The 25,496-nt window shown below is 42.4% G+C and overlaps 1 protein-coding gene across 3 annotated transcripts in view; it reads left to right on the top strand.

The window, feature by feature from the left end:
• Positions 1–25,496, top strand: part of vps54 (VPS54 subunit of GARP complex) — a 136,196-nt gene that overhangs the window by 82,005 nt on the left and 28,695 nt on the right. For all 3 annotated transcript variants that reach the window (XM_069931701.1, XM_069931698.1, XM_069931699.1), the window contains 2 exons: positions 4,657–4,838; positions 19,077–19,189. In XM_069931701.1, the coding sequence (XP_069787802.1) occupies positions 4,657–4,838; positions 19,077–19,189 (295 nt within the window). The remainder of the gene's footprint in view (positions 1–4,656; positions 4,839–19,076; positions 19,190–25,496) is intronic.

Here is a 25,496-nt window from a genome sequence, read left to right as displayed (position 1 = left end):
ACCCATGTCCCCTGGTTTATATCTCACATACATTTAGTGAAAAAAGCCTATCTACATTTACTCTGTCTAGACCCTTCATAATTTTAAATACCTTTCAAATATCCCCTCATTCTCCTATGCTCCAGGGAATAAAGTCCTAACCTGTTTAACCTTTCCCTATAACTCAGTTCCTGAAGATCAGGCAACATCCTAGTAAATCTTCTCTGCACTCTTTCGAGCTTATTTATATCTTTCCTGTAGTGACCAAAACTGCACACATCATTCCAAATTTGGCTTCCTACATCTTTACCGTAACATCCTAACTCTTATACTTAATACTTTGATTTATAAAGGCCAATATGCCAGAAGCTCTCTTTACAACCCTATCCACCTGTGATGCCACTTTCAGGAAATAATGTATTTGTATTCTCATATCCCTCTGTTCTATCTCACTCCTGTGCCCTACCATTTACTATGCACGTCCTTTCTTGGTTTGTCCTTCCAAAATGTAACACCTCATACATGCCTGCATAAAATTCCATCGCCATTTTTCAGCCCATTTTCCCAGCTGGTCCAGATCCCTCTGAAAGCTTTGAAAACCTTCTTTGCTGCCCACAATGCCACCAATCTGCAAACTTGCTGATCCAATTTACCACATTATCATCCAGATCATTAATATAGATGACAAACAAGAATGGTCCCAGCACCAATCTCTGAGGCCACAGGCCTCCAGTCTGAGAAGCAATCATCCACCATGACTCCCTGGCTTCTCCTATCCAGCCATTGCCGAATCCAGTTCACATCTTCATCATGAATATCTAGCATCTGAACCTTCCTGAGTAACCTCCCATATGTAACCTTGTCAAAGACCTTATTAAAGTCCATGTAGGCAACATCCACAGACTTTCCTGGTAACCTCCTCAAAAACTTTATAAGATTGGTTAAACATAGCCTACCACACACAAAGCCATGTTGACTTCCTCATCAGTTTCTGGCTATCCAAATAATTGTTTACCAATCTCTTAGAACATCTTCTAATAATTTACCTACTGCTGACCTCAGACTCACCCGCCTATAATTTCCAGGCTTTTAGAGCACTTTTTAAAAAAATGGAATCATGAACTATCCTTCAGCGTCACACCCGTGGCTAAGGACATTTTAAATATTTTCACAAGAGCCCCTGCAATTTCTACACTAGCCTCTTTCAAGGTATGAGGAAATACCCCTTGTGAGGCCCTGGTGATTTATCCCCCTTATTTCCTTTAAGATAGCAAGCATTTCCTCCTCTTTTTTCTGTATAGGTTCCATGACCTTACTGCTTGTTTCCCTCACTTCCAATGACTCTGTGTCTATTTCCTGATTGAATACTGATGAAAAATAATTAAGATATCCCCATCTCTTTTGGTTCCATACAAAGCTGACCATTCTGATCTTTAAGAGGACCAATTTTGTCCCTTACTATCCTTTAGCTCTTAATATACCTTTAGACACTCTTAGGATTTTTCTTCACATTGTCTGCCAGAGCAATCTCATATCTTCTTTTAGCCTTCCTGATTTCTTCCTTGAGGTTTTTCTTGGATTTTTTATTCTCTAGTACCTCTTTACTCCATGTTGCCTATACCTACGATGCATCTCTCTTTTTCTGAACCAGATCCCAAATATACCTCAAACCAAGGTTCCCTGTGCCTTCTAGCCTTGCCTTTAATCCAGACAGGAACATACAAATTTTGTACTCTCAAAATTTTACCTTTGAAGGTGACCTTGCATATCCTTGCCTGAAAATAACTTGTCCCAATCCACACATTCTAGATCCTTTCTCATTTCCTCAAAATTGACCTATCTCCGATTTAGATTCTTAACCCAAGGCCTAAACCTATCCTTTTCCATAATTAACATGAAACTAATGGCATTAGTTCCCCTACACAAACTTCTGTCACCTGTCCTGTTTCGATCACTAATATGAGATCCAATATTCCACTGTCTCTACTGGTCCTCTATATAGTGATTTAGAAAACCTTCCTGAACATATTTGACAAATTCCAAGCACTTTTTCAGTATTAGAGTCCCAGCCAATATGTGGAACATTAAAATATCCAACTATCACAACCTTATGTGTACTGGGTGGTCTATAATACAACCCCATGAGTATGGTCATACCTTTCCTGTTCCTCAGCTCCACCCATATAGCATCAGTAGACGAACCCTTGGATCTGTCCTGTTTAAGCACAGCTGTGATACTTTCCCTGACAAGCAATGCCACTCCTCCCCCTTTCATCTCCCTCCCCTCTCCCCATTCTATCATGTCTAAAGCAACGGAAGCCTGGATCATTGAGCTGCCTGACTTGCCACAATGTCATAATTCCACGTTCCAATCCATGCTCTAAGCTTGCCTGCCTTACCTACAATGCTCCTTGCATTGAAGTATATGTACCTGAGAACATTTCCACCATGTACAAACCGTTGACTTCTATTGCAATTTTCACATTATCTTTCCCTCCTCCACTCCTCTATCTGCACTGGCTCTCTGGTTCCCATCCCCCTACAAATCTAGTTTAAACTCACCAGATCAGAACTAGTAAACCTTCCCGCAAGGATATTGGTCCCCCTCCAGTTCAGATGCAAACCATCCCATCAGAACAGGTCCCATCTTCCATGGAATAAAGCCCAATGATTCAGAAACCTGAAGTTCTCCATCCTGTACCATGTCTTCAGCCTCGTGGTAAGATGCCTTATCTTCCTATTTCTAACCTCACAAGCACGTGGCATGGGTAGCAATCCTGAGATCACAACCCTGGAGATCCTGTCCTTCAATCTAACGCCTAACTCTGAACTCTCCTTGCAGGACCTCATCACCCTTCCTACCCATGTCATTACTTCCTATATGGACCATGATATCTGGCTGGTCACCATCTCTCCTGAGAATGCAGTGTGCTCCATCTAAGATGTCTCTGACCCTGGCACAAGGAGGCAACATACCATCCAGGATACTCTATCTTTTCCACAGAACCTCTTATTTATCCCCCTAACTATGGAATCCATTATCAATGCAGCTTGTCTTTTCTCCTCCCTTCCCTTAGCCACAGGACCGACTCCATACCAGAGTCTTGATCACCATGGCTTGTCCCTGGTGGGTCATTTCCATCAACAGTATCCAAAATGGTATACTTGTTATTGAGGGGAATGGCCACAGGAGTGCCCTGTACTCAACTGTCTCTCCTGGCTGTCACCCATTTACCCTCCTCCTGCCTCCTAGGTGTGATAGTATCCCTATAACTTGTCTATCACCCCCTCTGCCTCCCAAATGATCTGGAGTTCATCTACTTCCAATTCCTTTACTCGGATTGTCAAGAGCTGCAGCTGGATGCACCTCGCAGATGAAGTCATCAGGGATTCTGCTGGCTTCCCTACCAACCCACATTTTGCAAGAGGAGCATTCCCCTGCCATGGCTGCCATTCCCACTGTTTATGATTAGAGGTTAAAAAAAAATAGCTAAAACCTCCCCTTATCTATGCTAACCTGCTGAATCCTATCTGTTCCTCAAATAGGGTGGCTCTTTTTTACTCCTGCACCTTAGCCCCTATTCACTGAAGCCCTTGAGGCAAAGCCTTTCCACTCTGATTCAGCCTGCTCCCTCAATGAACACTGCTCTTCACGATCCCTAATTTTTATAGTGATGCTTAGGTCACCTGACCTCAATTGCCTTTCAACTGTTGAACTCGATTTCCCTATCAACTGCTATCATGTCCTGGGGATTAATTGGCTTTCAATTTCATAAATTCCATCAAGCTTCTTCCTCCATTTAAGAGAAGTAAAGGTATGTCAGAGGATGAAAGAATGGAGAGATTAAATGACATAAAAAGTATGATGGTATAAAATAGCAGAGATCTAAAGGAGATTTAACTGAATTATTTTCAAATTCCTGTTGTAAGTTCAATTAATTCTTCATATATACCATCTCTGCACTGTTTTTTAATTTTTTTACTTAACCTTTGATCATTTAACCTTTAGCCTTCCAATGTATTTCAGACCTTCCATTTTATTCTAATCTCGCTACCATTTTGTTTGTAACTTTAAACCTACATTACCAAACCTGATAGCATGTCTTTGAGCTGAAACATGAACTCATTTCTCTTTTCATAGATGCTGTTTAACTTGTTTAGTTCTACGAGTTTATTTTGGATTTTCACCACATGCAGTGTATTTTATATTCCTCATTTTACAGGGATTTTCTTTGACATTCTCCTATTAACTGATGTTCTTCCCCTGCCTTTGTCCTTCATAATTCAAGATCCCATCTAACATTAATCATCTTTTTTCTCGCATTCCAAACTCTTAATTATGTTTCTTTCAATTTCTCTAGGTTTCATGCATGTGTAATGACAAGTAATGTATAATTTTACATTGTCTTTTGTTCTCTTCCATCAGCAGCCATCTTGTTTTCAGCCTTGTTGATATCCCAGCTCTTTGCCTCAGTTTTCAGCACCTGATGGCTTCAAGTACTGTATAGACATCTTAAGTCAATCGACAGTACGCCACTCCCCCTCTGCTCAGTCCATTGTACAAGATTGAATTGTAGATTTTTAGCAACAAAACTGTTAAATGAAAATGGATGAAAGTTCACTTTTGGTTTAGATTTTTTTTAACCTGTGCTTTATTTATATGCTTCCTTATTGAAGGATGGTTTCCTTGAAAAGCTGAACTCCTCAGAGTTTGTAGCCCTATCACAAACAATAGAGATGTTTGTCCAGGAAACAGAGAAGATTTGCAACAGAAGAAGCATGTCTCTTCGAGGTGCTCTTCAAAGTCAGGCCAATAAGTTTGTCAATCGATTTCATGAAGAGCGGAAAACAAAACTCGGGTAAGACAGTGTTCAGGAATGCAATGTGCTGTTTTAGCTGTTTGCTCTCAGGAGTGTATTTTGAATCCAAAGGGAAGTTGGTTTAGCTCTGTGTAGTTGTGCAAGTTATGCTCAAAAGAAGATGGTAAATAAATAAATTTGCTGAGCCAGATTGAACACAGCACATTTTAAAGGATGACAGACTATCAAAGTACAAATTAATAAATTAACAAAGTACTATTAACAGTTTGAGTCCAATCTGATGATCAATGGCTGAATCAAGTCCTCCAAGTATATCCCCTGCCATTAGTAAATAGAATGACACTCAAGAGGCAGTGTAAGGAGGTGAATGAGTATCAAATACCATTGAGGCAAAATGTCAAGCAAAGGAGAATGGTTGGAGAGTTTATGGGTGTGAGTGCCTTGAGAATTTTATTTGGATATCGCAAGAAGTCGATAGTTATGCTGAGTTCTCCGATTCTGGTTAATTCACCAGATACCAAGTGGAGGGCATTTGTTTACTAGCCGGATAAGAGACTTTGAAAATCAAATTTTACAGAATGATGGTTTTTAAACATTTAATTAGCTTTATTTTTATTTCAAGAGTCCCTTTTGTTGTAAGAAATGTGAATGAAGCCACTTGTCTGCTAGCTGAATAGGAAAGCTTAAGCAAAAGGTGAAAAAGGTAAATTTTGGGTTAATAATTTGAAATAGGTACAGAATGGAAATGAAAAAATAAACAGTTGTAGCGGTCCGGTCTGGCCCCGTACACAAGGGGCTGAATCACCACAGCACACAACCTACAGATAACTGTGCAGAGACTGCCTCCTCACTGAGGAGAAGCACCAGGGTGAAAGAACGGACTGAGGGAGCAAGCCCTGCTCCTGAGACTGTGTGCTGACCTCACTCCCGTGAGTCAGCGTGGCAAGTGGGGGATTTCGCAGAATTGCTTTGGTAGCACTGTCTGTTTGAATAAAGAGTCAGTTACTGGTTCACTCAGCTTGGTGCAGACATGTTCCTTTCTTTTTGCAACGCCATCGTATTGTGCGTGCTACAGTGTTGACTCTGTGTAGGTTTCAACAGTTTGAGACCTACCGAGCACACAGCAACATGGACCCTACTGGTTCTTGAAGCTGCCAGAAACGAACCTACCAGAGTTGCGACCATTTTTGCCCGGCTACGGTGAATGCCATGGGCATCCACTTGCCGCCATTTTGGGCTAACCAGCCACACAGCCTAAGAGGCATAATGGCTGAAGACACCAAATTCTGGCACATTGTCAGCTCCCTGGATCCAGTCACAGGAGCAAGATTTAACTCTTTTGTGAACCACTCATCCATGGAACGCAAGTATATCACCTTTTGTTAGTTCTTACTCGACTCTTTCGAACTCAGCCAGCACAAACTGGCCGTTTGCGTACTTAACTCACAGGGCCTAGGGGATCGTAACCCCTCTGACCTTATGCAGGAGCTAGTGGTGTTAGCAGACGGACGCACCGTGTTTCCTGTATAAAGCCCTATTCTTGTCGAAGTTGCCAGTCTGTGTTGCCTCATTCATCTCCAATATGGACTTTGCTCACTTGCACCTCGTGACCAAGGAAGAGGACTAGCTTTTCCGTACCCCTCAGTCAGACTCAATCCATGTCCAGCCTATTTGTCTGGTGGGTGCTACCACACTGGAAGGAACTACTCAGTTCCTTTCCCCCCACCCCACTGACAGCCATGGCAGCTGTACAGACACAGAGCGGTGACTGTCCTGACAAGGCTACTGGTTACTGCTGCTACCACCATCGATGGGGCTGTAATGCCTGACATTGCGTCCCCCCCCTGTAATTTCCCCAGATCCACACCCGGCCGGATACCGGGAAATGAGCAAGCCAGCCATCGTTAGTGGCCTTGGCGATTAGCGATTAGTACCTATGAGACCTGAAGACTGGGCAACTGTTCCTCGTGGACACTGGTGCCGAGATCAGCCTTATACCACCCACATTCTTTGAGCAGAGAAACAGCCCCAATGTGTCCCCTTACAGGCAGCCAATGGTTCTACAATCCCCAGCTACGGAACTCTATTCACGTCTATCAAAGCCAAAGACACAGTTTTCTGATGGGAGTGCATAGTCCCCTCCATGGGTCAGGCCTTCCTAGGGGCAGACTTTCTGCGGGCCAGCGAACTGGGGGATTTGACCAGGTGCTGCCTAGTGAATGCAGCAACCTTCCAGGTTTTTCCCCTCACCGTACGTCAACAAAATTTACAGCCAATGGGAGTCCACGCCTCCAACAGGAACAAGTACACCTCCCTACTGGCCATTTTCCCTTCGATGCTAGCCCCGAATTTCCACGACGGGGTACTTGCACAGAGTGTGCAGGACTTCATTGAGACCACCAGATCACCAGTTCAAGCTCCTCCTGACCAAAACCAAGTTTGCAACTATGGATGAGTTGGGTATCGTCCACTGCTCAAACAGCCCTTGGGCCTCCCCCCTACATGAGGTCTCCAAGAACTCTGGAGGGTGGCGCCCGTGTGAAGACTATTGGTGGTTAAATGATGCAACAGTGACAGATAAGTATCCAAAACCACATGTGCAAGATTTCGCTGCTCGACCCTGGGGACTGTGATCTTCTCCAAAGTCGATATGGTTAAAGGATATCATCAGATCCCAGTGCACCCTGATGACATCCCAAAGACTACCATCATCGCCCCCGGACTTTTCGAATTTGAACGCATGGCTTTTGGCCTAAAAAATGTGGCCCAGATGTTCCAGCGCCTTATGGACTTGGTGACTCAGGATCTGGAGGGAATATTAGTCTATCTAGACGATATTCTCATCGCCAGCCCCAACACAGGAACACACAAAGAACACCTTTGGCAGCTCTTCACCAAGTTTCAGGCTCATGGGTTAGCGATCAACCCAGCTAAATATCAGTTTGGCTTGGACACCTGGGACATTGTATCACCATCATGGGAGCCACGCCAGTGCCCAAAAAGGTAGAGGCCATCCACGGTTTTCTCAAACCAACCTCTCTCAAGGCATTGCAGGAATTCATAAGGATTGTGAACTTTTACCATCATTTTCTCCCAGGAACAGCAGCCATCATGCAACCACTATTTGACATCATCAAAAGACTCTCTCTCCTGGTCTACTGAAGCACTCCAAGCCTTCAACGCAACTAAAACTGCACCATCTGAAGCCACCTTCTTGGCCCACCCAGACCCAGACTCCCCTTTGTCATTGATGACGGACGCCTCCGAGAGAACGGTTGGCGCGGTACTGCAGCAGTGGGTCAATTAACAATGGAAGCCACTTGCTTCTTTTCAGCAAGCCTGAGGCCACCTGAACTTAAGAACAGCGCTTTTGATGAGGAGCTGCTAGCTCTGTCCCTGGCCATACGCCATTTTAGGTACACCTTAGAAAGCCAGGTATTCACACCATACACAGACCACAAACTACTGGTGCAAACTACTTCTTATCAGTAAGTTACAAGAAAGTGGAGTCCGGGGAAGTATATTGGCCTGGATTGAAAATTGGTTGTCTGACAGGAGGCAGAGAGTTGGGATAAATGGGAGTTTTTCAGGTTGGCAGAGAGTGGTAAGTGGGGTGCCGCAGGTGTCAGTGTTAGGCCCACAACTGTTCATCATTTACATTGATGACTTGGAGGAGGGGACAAAATGTGGTGTAGCCAAGTTTGCGGATGACACCAAATTGAGTGGAAGAGCAAATTGTAATGAGGATGTGGAGAGTCTGCAGAGGGATATAGTTAAGCTGGATGCGTGGGCAAAGGTCTGGCAGATGGAGTACAATGTTAGTAAGAGTGAGGTTATCCACTTTGGCAAGAAAAATAAAAGAGCTGAATATTATTTAAAGGGTGAAAAACTACAGCATGCTGTTGTGCAGAGGGACTTGGGAGTGCTTGTGCATGAATCGCAAAAAGTTAGGTTGCAGTTGCAGCAGGTTATTAAGAAGGCAAATGGAATGTTGGCCTTCATCGCCAGAGGAATTGAATTCAGGTGTAGGGAGGTAATGTTGCAACTGTATAAGGTACTGGTGAGACCGCACCTGGAATACTGTGTCCAGTTCTGGTCTCCATATTTGAGGAAGGATATACTGGCTTTGGAGACGGTCCAGAGGAGGTTTACTAGGTTGATCCCTGGGATGAAGGGGTTGACTTATGATGAAAGATTAAATCATCTAGGATTGTATTCGCTCGAGTTCAGAAGAATGAGAGGAGATCTTATAGAAACATATAGGAATATGAAGGGTATGGATAGGATAGATGTAGGAAGGTTTTTTGAGCTGGCCGGGGAAACTAAAATGAGAGGACACAGTCTCAAGATTCGGGGGAGTAGATTTAAGACAGAGATGAGGAAAAATAGTTTTTCCCAGAGAGTAGTGAATGTTTGTAATTCTCTAACCAGGGAAGTGGTTGAGGCTGCCTCATTAAACATATTTAAAATTCGGTTAGATAAATTTTTTACATGATAGAGGAATTAGGGGATATGGGGAGAAGGCAGGTAGGTGGAGTTAGGTCATAAATTAGATCAGCCATGATCGTATTGAATGGCAGAGCAGGCTCGATGGGCCATTTTTGGCCTACTCCTGTTCCTACTTCCTATGTTCCTATGTTTCCTAAGTGCTGGGGAAGACCTCAGACCCATAGTCGGTCAGACACCAATGCCACCTTTCCTATTATCTCGGAATATACTACAGACATCCGACACATTGCAGGGACATCCAATGTAGTAACAGACGCACTCTCACGCCAAACAATCTCTGCACCGCTCATCAATTGCTATTCCTAAGTCCGACTCCCACATCTCTCTTGATTTATGAAGGCCTGGTTTGGGTCCTTTCACTTGCTGAGATGAACTTCCGTGTGTTCCCCCTTTGAATTATGATCTCCATGTCGTTGCATTTTGCCGGAGCCATAGTTGGACCTAATTTGTCCTGTAAAAAAAGATCTTAGCTGAAGGTAGAAGTGGAACATCTTGTTTGGTAAACCATTCTTACGTCAGAGTTGTTCAAATAACATAAGTTTCCCCTGCTTGTTAGAGTCCTCTATGCACCTGGCGCCATTCCGACACCAGGTGTCCAGGATCTCGTTCCCTACCATTAATGGTATTAATCTATTTGGAGTCGGGTGTTTTTTTTTGGGGATGCCCCACTTTGATACCTAAATATTGGTTTATTTTATTCCAAATAATGATGATTTGTTTTAATATAGGGCTGCCTGCTTTTCCAGATAACAATTTAGCATCCCATTTATAAATAAAGGTCTCTGCCACCTTTTCACCTACCATGTGGAGGCCAATTTGTGCCTAGGATGGTACATCTCCTCCCTCGAAGAGTGAGACGATGTAACTTTACTGGGCTGCCAAATACTATTTCTTGAAGTCTGGCATTTGTAATCCCAGGTCAATTCTTCTATAGAGACCTTGGCCACCTTTCTATTCCATAGGAACGTTCTTACCCTTGAGAGCAAATTTTAGAAGAATCCCTGGGGCAACACCACGGGCAGTATCTGAAAGAGGTACTGAAGTCTCGGCAACACATTTGTTTTAATACAATTGACACAGCCCACCAAGGTTATTGGCAGGGACATTCATCTATTTAAATCCTCGTTGATTCTTTCAAGCAAGGGGGTATAATTCAACTTATATAAATTATTCAAGTTGTTATCTATTCTAACTCCTAGATATTTGATTATGTTTTATGACCACCTTAGATAGCTGTTCTGGGGACATTGACTGTAGTCCCCCTAGTGAATGGCATAATTTCACTCTTATTCCAATTAACTTTGTAGCCAGTGATCTCTCCATAGTCTTCCAATGTAGAGCACAGCCTGGACAACGGGTTTACTGGGTCTGTCAGATATATCAGTACATCATCTGCAGATAAGTTGATTTTATGTTCTTCCAGGCCTGCTCTAAAACCTTTAATGTCTGGATCCTGGTGAATGGCTTTGGTTAATGGCTCCATGGCCAATGTGAACAGAGCTGGAGACAGTGGGCATCTTTTTCTACTTGATCTTGTCATTAGAAATGCTGGAGAAATTTGTCCATTCGTCACAACTTTAGCCTTGGGCGCATGATACAGCACCCTTATCCAATTTGTAAAAGTTGGCCCTAACCCCAATTTTTCCAGCACTTTGAATAGAAAATCCCACATTGGCCTGTTAAATACCTTCTCTGCATCCAAGGCCACAACCAGACCCCTCTCATTTCTGGTTTGTGCCAGATGCATTATATTCAATAGTCTGCCAATATTGTCCGCTCCCTGTCTCTTTTGCACAAAGCGTGCTTGGTCTTTGTTTATTAGTTTTGGCAAATATTTCATCAATCTATTTGGCAGGGCTTTGGCAAGTATCAGTGAGATAGGCCTATTGGAGGACAGCAATAGCGACCTTTGTCTTTATTAAGAATTGTTGTAATGATTGCTGTTGAAAAGATTCTGGGAGGGTATGGGTCTCCATTGCCTTGTCCACCACCTCCATATAGAGGGGTACCAGTAAATCTTTTAATTCCTTATAGAACCCAGGTGGAAACCTATCCTCCCCTGGAGACCTGTTAGTCTGCACCGACTTTCCCTATCTCTTCCTCCATGAAGGGAAGATCTAGGCTATCCTGTTCTTTTGGGTCCAAATTTGAAAGCTCTAATTTAGACTGGAGCCCATTGACTTTATCAAACCCACAGTAGCTCTGATTTGTATAGACCAGCGGGTCTGCAATCTTCAGCATTAAAAGAGTCATTTGAGCCTGTTTCCCACCAAATAAAACCCATCTGGAGCCGCAAAACCAGTTTGATCCCTAGAATGAAGAAAACACTACATATATAGTTTCATTCTTCTTTGGCTTGGCTTCGCCGACGAAGATTTATGGAGGGGGTAAATGTCCACGTCAGCTGCAGGCTCGTTTGTGGCTGACAAGTCCGATGCGGGACAGGCAGACACGGTTGCAGTGGTTGCAGGGGAAAATTGGTTGGTTGGGGTTGGGTGTTGGGTTTTTCCTCCTTTGTCTTTTGACAGTGAAGTGGGCTCTGCGGTCTTCAAAGGAGGTTGCTGCCCGCCCAACTGTGAGGCACCAAGATGTACGGTTTCATTACACTTGTGCTATATGTGGGCTATAATTTGTTACATTTATGAAATAAAGGAACTACAAACAGAAAACAACTGACATTTTATTTCTGCTTGTAACAAAGCAAATTATTTTGAACCCTTTAAAAATAAAAGACACTGGCATGTATAAGTTCAAATAAAATGCACAATGCGGCCTGTTTTTGTCCATCCCTTACTTGTGGATTTAAAAAAAAAAGAAATATTCGCTTTAATTAAAAAGAGCAAACAAAAAAAATGCCAGGTTGTATTTTATTCTGAAGGTTGCGCCATCCGTTGATTTCCTCAGTCGCGTAGCTACAGCAGTCAACCACCAACCTAAATATAAAACACAACTACATCAGTTCAGGGTCCAATATAAAAATGTATATTTGCAAAACAGTAACTCATTAAATGATTTCTTTCACCTGGTTAATGTGACTTCTGCTCCTGAACCTCACTGCACAGCTGAACAATATCAGGGATGTAAGACGTTACTTTGATCTTCACGCAGGATTGCATGCTGTCCGGTTTGGGGAGGTTTTCAGTTTCACTCCATTTGTGCTTCTGAACAAGAATGGCCTTCTGATGAGCAACATCTTCAAAATCAGCTGTCAAGCTTCTGAACTTAGACACCCATAAGTCTTTTGACAGCTATATCGGCCAGTTCGATCTCCAGATCAGGTTGACTTTCATCTGAACTCACAGAATCTTTCCCCAAATGCAGTTGGCATTGCAATGATTGCATGCTGTAAATGCTTGTAATTGATCTGATTGTGTGCTTCTTTGAACCCTATCAAAGAGGGGAAGTGAGACAGCGTACCTCTCTGTACATCTCTAGCAAACACTGTCATCTTGCGCTCAAACGCCAAACTGCAGGGCTGTGCCTCCTTTCCCCTGAAGACTTTTGTTCAGCATGTTAAGGTGTGCTGTCATATCCATCATGAAGTGCAGCTTTTCCAGACAATCTGGCTGTTTTAGCTCCGGAAGGTGAACCCTTTGCTTTCAAAGGAAAGTTTTTTTTTTTACAAGCTTCAGATATGCAGCAAACTGCTTCAGCACCTCCCCTTTGGACAGCCACCGACCGGACTTTGTTGTGCAGCAGGAGATCAGAGTATGTGCTTTCAACTTCTTCCAATAATGAACAGAACTGTCAGTGGTTTAATCCTTTTGCCATTATTTTGTTCACTATCTGTATGACAAGATTCATCACTTCTATGCATTCTGGAGGAAACGTTTGAGCGCACAATGCCTCTTGATGCAGAATGCAGTGAGACATCAGCAGTTTTCTATCTAGTGACTTCTGAAGTAAAGTCACAAACCCCTTCTGTGCTCCTGTCATACTCGGTGCCCCATCAATAGCCACTGACACCAAGTGGGTGGTGTTTATTTCTTTGGTCTTTAAATAATCTAACACAGCCTCACAGATGTCCTCCCCCCATCTTTGGCCTTTAAGTGGTATCAACTCAATTATTTCTTCCTGTGGCCCAGCAGAGTTCACATATCTGCATAATAGCACTATTTGCTGAATATCACTGACATCTTTTGATTCTTCATAGGCGATTGAGTACACTGGAGCCAAATTAATGTCCCTAATTAGTTGACTGGTGATATTTGCTGTCATTTTTATGGTCCTATCCTTGACAGTCTTTGTAGAGAGTGGCATATCTCTGATTTTCTAAAACAATTTCACTCTTGTTTTTTGAAGTCTGAGAATAGATGTTCTGATATTTTGACAAACGATTCTTTTATATATTCCCCATCTGTGAATGGCTTCTTCCGAGCTGCCACAAAACTAGCAGAAGAACTTGAATTTGTAGAGTTCATCCACTTCTTCAATGTATTTTTACTCTGATCAGCTTTCCGCAGCAGTTCCGAAACTGCTCTTTTTCTTTCATCTCCAGATGGGTATTTTTCAGCAAAAGCTGTGTGTTTATTCTGGAAATGTCTTTCAACATTTGATTTTTTGTTGTTTGCTAATTTCTCACCATATATTAAGCAGACAGGTAAACCAGCTTTGTCAGCAGTAAAAGCAAATGAATCTGTCCATGAAGCAGTAAATGTTCTATTTTCATCAGAAAATTTTATTTTTTTGGATTTATCCATGGTTAGCTTACCGGGGGTCGCAAGTTCAAAACAAGTCACTTGCCGGGCGGCGACAGGTGACGCATACAGTGGTATTAACCACTACAGTGCTGTGACGCAAATTTTGATCGACAAAATATTACAACGTGTTTTATTTTAATGCTACAAGATCACCTTAATCTCCGAAATAATAATTATTACATTGATAAAACTAACTAAATAAAAAAAATATTTAAATAAAATATCCATTTACCATATTCACATTATTGTTTCAAAGCTACAGGGAACAACGGCAGAGGGATGAAAGAGCCACATGCTTCTCCAGAGCCCCGGGTTTCAGACCCCTGGTATAGACACTAATAAAGTACATGGTTCTGGCCTTCCCAATTTGTAAGGCATTGATCGTCCTTGAGGCCTGTTCTTCCCTCAACTGCCAAAAGAGGATTTTATGAGTTCTCTTCCCCAATTCATAGTATTTTTGTTTTGTCTGTATTATGGCCTTTTCTATGCTATACGTTTAGAGCGTATTATATTTCATTTTCTTGTTTGTTAGAGCCCTGTAGTGATCCTCGGAGCCTGATTTTTGATAATCTTTTTCTAAGTGAGTAATTTTTTGTTCCAATTCATCCACCTCCCTCATATATTCTTTCTTTACTGTCTTGATGTATCCAATTATCTGGCCTCTCAAATATTCTTTGAGGGAATCCTATAAGAGGAATTTATCTGGAGTAGAGGTATGGTTGGCCTCACAAAATATGTCTATCTGTGTTCTTATAAAACTACAAATCTCCGGCTTCTTTAAAAGCAACACATTAAGACGCCATCTGTATGCTGTATTCTGCTTACCTGGCATTTCTATTGTTAATGTTGGGTGAATTATCTGAGAGATATCTTCCCGTGTACTCAGCTTCCATGAACGATCCTACGCTCTCTATGGGCTGAAGCCAGGAAAAAATCAATTCTAGAATAGTAGTCATGCTGTTTTGAGTAGAAGGAATAATCCATCTCCCTCGGATGTTTCCACCTCCACACGCCTATCAAAATCAGCTCCCTCATATAGCCAATGGTAGCCTCACCACCTTTGTTTTAGATATTTTCTTTGTTGACTTATCTAAGACAGGATCCTGACAAAAATTAAAATCTCCCCCAAACATGATGTTCTCCTTTCCTTCTGCCAATCTTAGGAAAGTGCTCTGGATTGCATACATTTACTAGGGTCCAGGATTCTAATTATATTTGGCAGTGCACCATTACAAATCTTCCTGTTTTGTCAATGGTCACATTCTTTTCTCTCACCAGAACACTTTTCCCCATCAAAATTGCCACTCCCACCCCCCCCTCCCCCAACCCAGCATGCAAACTGAATGAGGAGGATATTACCTGACCCACAAATCCCCTTTTTAGGTTTTTGAGTTCCTGCTTCGTTAAATTGTTTCTTGGAGAAAGTCCAGATCCGCTCCCATTTTTTAAATGTGTGCCAAGACTTGTTTCCTCTATCTTCCCATTCAAACCATTAACATTAAAACTAACATATTTTATGCTCTTGGTCATTGCTCTGGGAACCTCCAGATCTGTGTTCCCTCCATACCTCCATCACTCCATGTCCGTCCTCGCCAAACCTCATTCCTCCAGCTGTCCACTCCAGCCTGCCAGGCCCGCGACAAACCCTGAGAAAATTAAACAGCGACAAGGGCCACAAACCCCCAAGGGGTAAGTAAAAGAAAGAAGATTCGACGAAAAGGAGAAAAGTAAAGAAAACAGACGAAGACAGCCTAAAATACTACACCAAACTTTGACCCCTTACCCATATACTTTCCCTTATCACATCTAATTCCCTCTAACCCTTCCTCCCCTCAACTTCTGGTGACTTTACCCTTTATATTGTCACCGTCCCCCTCATTTCCAAAGGCTGTGCATTTTGCACCCATCTGTCTCCCAAACCTCTCGACCCTCATCCCCTCCTGGACCATTTCCTTTTCACAAATTCTCCCAATAGCGTATTTAGATCTATAACAGTTAAATCTACTATTACACTTTTGATATGAAACTATTTCCAATAATGCACTCCTGTATTCAACAAAATTACTAACATTGTTCATTTGGCATTACACCTATATACATTATTTCTGACAGACCAGTAGCTGCTTCACAAACTCCCAGGCCTCTTTAGCCTCTGACAAGAATTTTCTTTCACCTCCTGGCATTATGACTTTTAGGGTTGCTGGGTACCTAAAGAGACTTTCGTACTCTTTCTGCTTAGCCATCCTTTTTATTGTCTCGAGTTCTTTTCTTTGCTTGAGGAGGCCTGTCCATATGTCTGGGTAGAATAGAATATTTTTTCCCTCCAGTTCCATCCCCCCCCCCCCCGCCTCATTTTCTCCTCAACTACCACTGGCCTTAAAATTTTCTCAGGATCCTGGTGACGCAGGAGCTTCACCAGGACCGAGCGTGGCTTTTGACTGGGGCTCAGGCGCGGGTAGGGGGTCCAATGGGTCCTCTCTATCTTCACCAAATCCCCCAATTTTTCCTTTCCCAAGACTTCTGGGAGCCATTGTTGAAAAAAAGCTATGGGATCTCTCCCTTCTTGTCCCTCCAGCAACCCCACGATCTTGATGGTATTCCTCTGGCTGTGATAGTTCTATCTTCTAGTTCAGATTCCCTTCCTGATAATCCAATTAAGGCATTCTCCCATCTATCCATTTTGTATAAATCACCTGTCTTTTCCTTTAAATCCCTGGCCAATCTCTCTTCCATTTTTATCATAGCCTGTAGGATACCATGTAATGAGGGTTCCATTCCCCTTCCCCCCTTGCCAATGCCAGCTTGCTGCCACAGTGGGTCCAGGCCTTCCCTGCAATTCTTCCTCGACCCTGCCTCCTGTTTGCAATCGGCCTTGCTAGGTTCACCGCTGGAGCCGTCTCCCGATGCAGGGCCAAGGTTTTCTGCCTACCCAGGTGAGTCGCTCCTACTACCCGTTGTACTGCACTCCCGGGCACATTCCGCTCGTTCTCGTTGTCTTTGCGGGGTGGGGGGGGGGAGTGACACGCTGTGCTCTGAAGCTCAGGTCCCTCTGCAGGCCCCTCCTCTCCCAACGCTCAGCCGGAGGCTACACCGTCCCTCTTCCCCGGGTCAGTCTCACCTCCCGCTGTCATCTTGGGCGAGCCTCGTTCATCCTCAGCGGGTCAGACCTCTGTTGACGGGGCCTCCTGGGCCTCGAGCTTGGACTTGAAGTTGCTATCTTGGCTTCCAAGAGGCAGCTCAATCAGGTGCCAACCATTCCTCCCACCTTGTTAGCTGCCTTTGCTTGATTGATGCTCTTCTTCCCCATTGTAGCAAGGTTGGGGTTTTTATTTATTTGTTTTTGTTGGGTTTTTTTAATACTTTGACTTTTGAACCATTTTTATTCTTCTGGCCCGGGAGCTCTGGGGATCAACGTCTTGCTGCTCGCTCCTCGTCACATGACCTCCCAAATAATGGTATAATTTAAATGCAAACAATGCATGATGCTCTTCATGGTACACGTTCTGAAGCACTGAGGAAAGTTTGACAGAAATGCAGTCTCTGACTACAGACTTTCAAAGGTTCTTGGATATTGACATTAAGCCATGGGACCCAGGGAAGTGGGTGTGATGAAGATGGCATTTTGCTTAGATAACACTTTATTACAAAAGAAAAAAAGATTCATTCATCCATTAAGTTAATAGAGAGCTCAAACCCAAAACATTGGTTCTGTATCTATCTTTGTCGTATAAAGTACATTATTTGACCTGCTGAGTTTCCCCAATTTTACGTTTTTATTTAAGTTAATAGAGAAATTGATTATGGCCTCCTGGTTGATTCATTTAAAAATAAAAACAGCACAAACTTTCTGAAGACAAATCTGGCCTTTGTTCTTTGAGGGAATAACAAAGAATTGTATGTAATGTATTTGTTAGTATATGAAGAAGACTCAGGGAATACAAGTGTTTTATTCAATTGAGTGTGGATATGAATTTAGTTAATTTGAATGATGAATCAGAGAAATTGAATAATGCATAGACGAGGCATTGTCTAATTAGATTGTGTCTGGTGGGATGGACTGTGAAACCAGTAATGACAGATGAGAAGGCTTTATGTTGGGTTTGAAAGGATCAAGATGAGATTATGCCTCAGTTGAACAATTTGTGTGCAGGAATTGTGGCAAAAAGTAAATGGTTAATGTAGTGGTTAGTGCAACGCTGTTACAATGCCAGTGAACCTGCTTTGAATCTGGTGATGTCTGTAAGAAGTTTGTACGTTATCCTCACGTCTGCATGAGTTTCCTCTAAGTGCTCCAGTTTCCTCCCACATTCCAAAGATCTTTGGAGAGAATAGGATAATTGTCACATGGGTGTATTTGGGTAGCATGGGCCTGTTTCCATATGGTATCGCTAAATTTAAAAAAAACCTTTAATTCTGTGAGGCAAAGTCGTGTGACAAATAAAAATAATTATTAACAAACTATTTAACTTGGCTGTGAGGCAGGGAACCATCTAGATGGCTGAGATACATATTTTGTCATCTTTCTAATTAACCATTTAATATTCCAGAACTCAGGCTTTACTGATCCAAATTTATAGTGATTCTGTTTGGGGATCTGAATGAACATTACAATTGTATAGGGCAGTGTTCTTGAACACAAGGATTTTGACAATTTTTTAAATGATTCCTTACAACCTAGCAAGAGGGGTCATTAAGCCCATGACATCAATATTGGCTTTCAGAACAGTTCTGTCAATCTCCTTTGTATTTCCCTATAATGTATTGCTTCGTGCATGCCCTGGTTCTCCTGCCACCTACACAGGTGGTAATTTACAGTGACCTTAACAAGCAGCATGTTTATGAGATATGAGAATAAATAATGCACCTTGGAGAACCAATGTGGTCATGTGGAGAGCATACAAACTCCACACAGATAACATCAGAGATCAGAATTCAACCTGAATCACTAGAACTCAAAAAGTTAAATGGTTTCATAAAACATCTCAGTTTATGTGTAACACCTGAAAATTCTTAATGTTCGTACTTTCATTATTTGGATGTCTGAACTGTCAGTTTTGTTTTAATGCAGTCTTCTATTGGATAATGAACGTTGGAAGCAAGCTGAAGTTCCACCTGAGTTCCAGGACTTGGTCAATTCCATTGAAGATGGAGTGATTTCTTTACCTGAGAAGAAAGCCACAGGTCTTTTTTTTGGCAAATTTTCTAAAAACAAATATTTCAATTTCTTTCAGAATTGACTTGATGCAGGAAATGCATTTGTTACAAGATTGGATGAGATAATTCAGTTGATTCAATTCATGTCCATCAAGCAGTTCTATCAATCCTGTTACCCTGCCAGATTGCAAATTATTTCTCCCTCAAGTGCCTTTTCAATTCACTTTGAATAATCTTCCTTATTGATGTTCAATCACCCTTACATGCAGATAGTATAATTTCTTTTATTTTTAAAATTAAAGTTTCCTTGTGCATCCTCTCAATACTCCCTCCATCTCTCTGCCCTCCCATCTCCCATTCATCCTTGAACCACCACATTGGAACTATACTCTGTTGACTAAAAGGCTTATTTTTATTTACCACCTGAAGTCATTAGAAAATTTATATTTCGTAGGTAAAAGTCTTTGGCTTGCCAATCTAACCATGCATCTGGAATCGTTCATATTGTGAATTGAATAGAATGCTCTGCCTGTGGGCTAACCAATATTTCACAGAAGCTCTCATTTTGGTTCTATTTTGCCCTTTGAGGTTCCCATTTTTTCCACTGTCATTGGTCTTTCTTTCTTTTTAGAATATTTTTATTGAGTTTAATCAAAAAAGTATATACACATAAATTCAATACATAAGCTGTAATATAAAAAAAAAGACAATTTGTACATTTCAAATAAAACCTTGATCATGCATATTACAAATTGTGTGAACCCTTCCCAATCAAACCCATTACATCAAAATATTTTTAAAAAACGGAAAAAGAAAAGCCCCCCATTAATCAAACCCCTCCCTCTAAACAAGGCAAACTTGCATATCTAATATACATTAGTAACATTGGTCTTCCAAATCTGTATTCACGAGGGAAAGGGACATTGGACTATGTGAGTTAAGTGAGGTGAATGGCTTAGTAAAGAGAGGGTTTTGGAGCTTCAATAAAGGTGGATAAGTCTCCTGGTCCTGATGGGATTTTTCCCAGGACATTTCCCAGGACAGGGAGCAAATAGCAGGAGCTCTGACAGTGATTTTTCAATGACCACTGGAGGAGGGTGTGGTGCCACGGATTGGAGGATTGCAAATGTAGTTCCGTTGTTTAAAAAAGGCACAAGCTGCAGGCCAAGTAGTTATTGGCCAGTAAGTTTGACTTCGGTGATGAGGAAAGTTATGGAGGGTATTCTTAAAGATAGTATGTACAAATATCTGGATAGGCAGGGATTGATCAGGGGCACCCAGCATGGGTTTGTGAAGGAAACGTCATGTTTGACGAATCATGTTGAGTTTTTTGAAGAGGTGACAAGAAAAGTGGATGAAGGTAGGGCAGTTGACGTGATCTATTTAGAGTTTAATAAGGCTTTTGATAAGGTTCCGCATGTAAGGTTAGTAAGGAAGGTTCAGTCACTAGGGATTAACAGAGAGATAGTGAGATAGGTTCAGAGGTGGCTGGAAGATAGACACCAGAGAGTCATGATGGACAACTGTCTGTCAGGATGGAAGCCTGTGATGAGCGGTGTGCCTCAGGGATCGGTACTGGGTCCCCTGTTGTTTATCATTTATATTAATGATTTGGAGGAGGGGGAGTTAACTAGGTAAGCAAATATGCAGATGGTATGAAAATAGGGGGAGTGGTGGATAGTGAGGAAGGTTTCCTTGGATTACAGAAGGATTTGGTTTGTTTGCAAAAGTGGGCTGAAAGATGGCAGATGGAATTTAATATAGACAAGTGCAAGGTGCTGCATTTTGGAAAAAATAACCAAAATAGGACATATGCAGTTAAGAGGAGGGCAGTGAGGAATGCAGAGGAACAGAGGGATCTTGGAGTTATGGCACAGAGTTCCTTGAAAGTGGATTCCCATGCAGACAGGGTGGTTAAGAAGGCATATGGTATGTTGGCCTTCATAAATCATAGCATAGAGTATAGGAGCTAGGAAGTGATGCTGCAACTGTTTAAGGCATTGGTGAGGCCAGCTTTGGAGTATTGTGTTCAATTCTGGTCTCCAAATTATAGGAAGGACATAGATAAGGTGGAGAGGGTGCAGAGAAGATTTACAAAAATGTTGCCTGGCTTACCACATCTAGAGTACAGAGAAAGATTAAGGAGACTGGGACTTTATTCAATGGAACATAGACGGTTGAGAGGGGATTTGATAGAGGTATTTAAAATTAAGAAGGGAATAAATAGACTAGACGTGAGTAGACTCTTTCCTCTGAGGGCAGGGGAGGTTGGAACAAGAGGGCATAAATTAAGGGTAAGGGGACAAAACTTTAGGAGAAATGTTAGAGGATGCTTCTTCACTCAGAGAGTGGTGGCAAAATGGAATAATCTTCCAGAGGAGATAGTTGCGGCAGGGTCCGTTCTGTCGTTTAAGAGAAGGTTGGATATGCACATGGATATGAGGTGGTTGGAGGGTTATGGGCAGAGAGTGGGAGGGGAGGGATCTAGTGGAGTTGTTCAAGTGAACTGGCACAGTTCAAATTTATTGTGAGAGAACATACATCACATGAGATTCTTTGTCCTGTACAGCAGGCAGATTTTCTACTTATTGGTAGTGTAATTTGGACTCGAAAAAGATATGTGTACAGATGCTCTTCTACTTATGATGGTTTGACATATGATTTTCCGAAGTTATCAAGGGTATAATCCGTACTTCAAATTTTGAATTTCGATCTATTCCCGCACATGTGATACGATACACTCTTGCAATGCTGGGCGTTGGGAGCGAGCTACAGCATCCATTCAACCACACATGCAGTCTCCGTAGAGATCACCCAAATGAGTGTTATCAACTGATACTGTGTTGAAAGTGTTTTTTATTTTGTGTATCTGCATCCTATCATGTCCCATGTGTGGCTCCTATTTCTAGTGAGAAGAAAAAGAGAAAAGCAATTATTCTAGAGATGAAACTCAACATATTTGTTCAGCAGAAAGGCGGCAAGCCAGTAATGGTTATAGCACATGAGTTAGGACTTTCACAATCGACGATCTCGACCATCTTAAAGGATAAGAATTGAATCGGTGAAGAAGTAAAATTGTCAACATCAGGGAGCTCCACTATCATCACGGAGAAAAGTGCTGGGCCAATTGATGATATGGAAAGGTTACTTGTCACCTGCATGGAAGATCAAATACAAAAACGGATGTTCTTAGCCTACTGACGATACAGGCTAAGGCAAGAAGTCTTTTTGGCATGCTTAAAAAGCATGCTGATGATCCTATGTACACACAAACATTTACAGAAAGTCATGGGTGGTAACAGCACTTCAAAAGGCATCAAAGTTTACATAATGAGATGGTTAGCGGTGAGGCAGCAAGTGCCGATTCTAAAGCTGCCAAAGCTTTTAAGGAAGAGCTGCATAGGATAATTGTTGTTTATCCTATGCCAGAATCCTATTCAAAACCTGTTGGCTCCACTGCTGCGTCCCCAAAGATCTGCGGGATGCCAACATTGTGTCCCTTTACAAGAACAAAGGTGACCGCCAAGATTGAAACAAGTACCGTGGCATCTCATTGCTCAGCCTTGTAGGCAAGATACTCTGTCGTGTAATCCTCCCCCGCCTGCAAATCATCGCCAACAGAATACTGCCTGAAAGCCAATATGGCTTTCGACTATCTCAATCAGCTATTGATATGGTCTTCACCTTCTGCCATCTGCACGAGAGATGCATCAAACAATACAACCCCTCTATGTGTGCTTCATCGACCTCAACAAGGCCTTTGACTATGTTAGTCGCTCAGGCCTATTCCACGTCTTAAAACATCTTGGCTGCCTTGACACACTACTGTCCATCATCATCCAGTTTCACAACAACATGCAGGCCACTGTCCAATTCGACGGCTCGAGATCAGAAGAGTTCCCAATCCGCTGTGGGCGTAAAACAGGGCTGCGTACTCGCTCCAGATCTGTTTGGCATTTTCTTCTCTGCTCTTCTGCGCCGTGCCTTTCCGGAGTCTTCAGGCATAGCCCTGCACACAAGGAGCTCCGGAAAACTTTTTAATCTGTCATGGCTCTGGGCCAAGACCAAAATCAGAAGAGTTATGATTTGAGAACTGCTCTATGCAGATGATGCTCCATCAATTACCATCAATGGGTCAGTGCTTGCTAACGTAGAGAAATTCTGCTACTTGGGCTCCACCATGACAACGAACTCACTCGACACAGAACTGGACACACTTCTGGGGAAAGCATCCACTACCTTCGGATGCCTCTGTGCCCATGGGTGGGATAACTGCCACTTCTCCACCAAGTTGAAGATCCAAGTCTACGAGGCCTGCATGCTGTGTACTCTTCTCTACGGCTGTGAATCCTGGGTCACACATAGAGAGCAAGAACACTGCCTTAATGCATTCTATTTCCGCTGCCTCAGATCCATCCTAGGCTACTCATGGCTCGACAGAGTCACAAACGTCCAAGTCCTGGAGAAGACTAGAAGTACGGACCTCTACTCAATCATCCGCGCTCACTGCCTGCGGTGGGCTGGCCACATTGTTGGTATGGAGGACGGCCAATTGCCCAACAATGTCCTCTACGGTGGGTTACCAGATGCTCCCTGCCCTGTTGATTTTCACTACAAAGACATAATCAAGTGCGATCTCCAGTCATTCCATGTCAACCATACTGACTGGGAGGACCTTGCAAAAAATTGCACTCCATGGCGTTCCGCGATTTGCAGTGGCTCATCACAATGTGCCAACACTACAAAAAGTTCTGTGAGGGCAGAAGAGCTACAAGGCACCGTGTTCATCTTCGCTCACGAAGGGATGGGCCATGATGATGATGATCCTATGCCAGAACAAATATTTAATGTTGATGAAACGAACTTGTTCTGGAAGCGTATGGCAGAACTTACGTACATTTGTCAAGAGGTCAAGACAATGCCAGAATTCAAGGCATTCAACGACTGTGTAACACTGCTTTTGGGTTGAAATGTTGCAGGGCTCAAATTGAAGCCTTTCCTAATCTGCCAATCTGAGAACCCTTGAGCATTTAAGAATACCTGCATTCAAAGTGTACTATTATGCCAAATGTTTGCACAAGCTGTTGAAATGACTGAATGTGGCTGAACTTTGTGAGAGGTTTGGAAATGTCTTAACATACTAAATGCTATCCAGAACATCGCTGCAGCACGGGAAAAAAGTCACAAAGCAATACATGAATGGCATTTGGAAGAAAGTTTTGAAGATACTTGTGAAGACTTACAAAGGCTTTAACAAAGATTCTACTATTGATTAAATAAATAGCGAGATATTAGTGCTTGGGAAACAGCTAGAATTGGAAATTAATGAAGAGGACGTTCAAGAGCTTTTTGGTATTGAGGCTGAAGAACTTTCCCATTAGGAGCTGATCGAAAGGAAGGAAGCAAGAAATAAAGAAACTGAGGCAAAGGAAGAAGAAGTTATACCCTAATAAAGTTCACAGCAAAGAGACTGACTGAGGTTCTCGCTACTATCAATAGTAGATGTTAGAAGATGTTAGAAGAAATGGAAGTCAATTATGAGAGATTTGCAAGAGATGGCAGGAGGCTTTTGCTTGCTACAGAGAAATTTACAATGAAAAGAAGAGAAAAGCTGTCCAGTCAAAAATTGATATCTTCCTGAAGAAGACTATGGCTGTTGGGAAACCATCATCAAGTGTCGATGCCCCATGCCCTCAACAAGTGTCGATGCCCCATGCCCTCAACAAGTGTCGATGACGCAGTGCATTCTACAAGCTGTACTCAAGCATTATCAGAAGAGAGAGAAATTGATGACCCTGTTGCTTTAGCATCCCCACTATCTATCTAGCAATTAATTTTAGTTCAACTCTTCAAACATTCTTCATGTCAGTGTGCATTCTGCTGTGTACGTTAATGGTGGTACCCATACAACTTAACACTTGTTATCAAACGACAACAGCATCACCAAAACCAGGTACTGCACAGTACCTAATCTTTTTCGACTTAACGATGAATTTGTCAGAACACAACCCCATCGTAAATAGAGGAGTACCTGTACAAAAGAGAGAAATGTAAGCAAACTATGCAAATACAGAAAAAAAATTCTGAAACAAATAATGTACAAAATAAACGTCCTTAAATTAGTCTATGATTGAGTCTGCTGTTCAGGAGTCTGATGGCGGAAGGTAGCAACAGTTCCTGAATGTGGTCATATGGCACCCATACCTCTTTCCTGATGTCAGTAGCAAGAACAGAGCATGTCCTGGGTGATGTGGATCCTTGACTATTGCCGCTGCTCTCTGACGGCAGCATTCCACATAGATTTTTTCGAGAGTGGAGGGAGTTTTGCCAGTGA

The sequence above is a fragment of the Narcine bancroftii genome, chromosome 4 (genome assembly GCF_036971445.1).
Source record: "Narcine bancroftii isolate sNarBan1 chromosome 4, sNarBan1.hap1, whole genome shotgun sequence".
In the NCBI taxonomy this organism is placed as follows: Eukaryota; Metazoa; Chordata; class Chondrichthyes; order Torpediniformes; family Narcinidae; genus Narcine; species Narcine bancroftii.
Note: the sequence above shows the minus strand (reverse complement) of the source record. Positions and strands in the feature narration are given on the sequence as shown.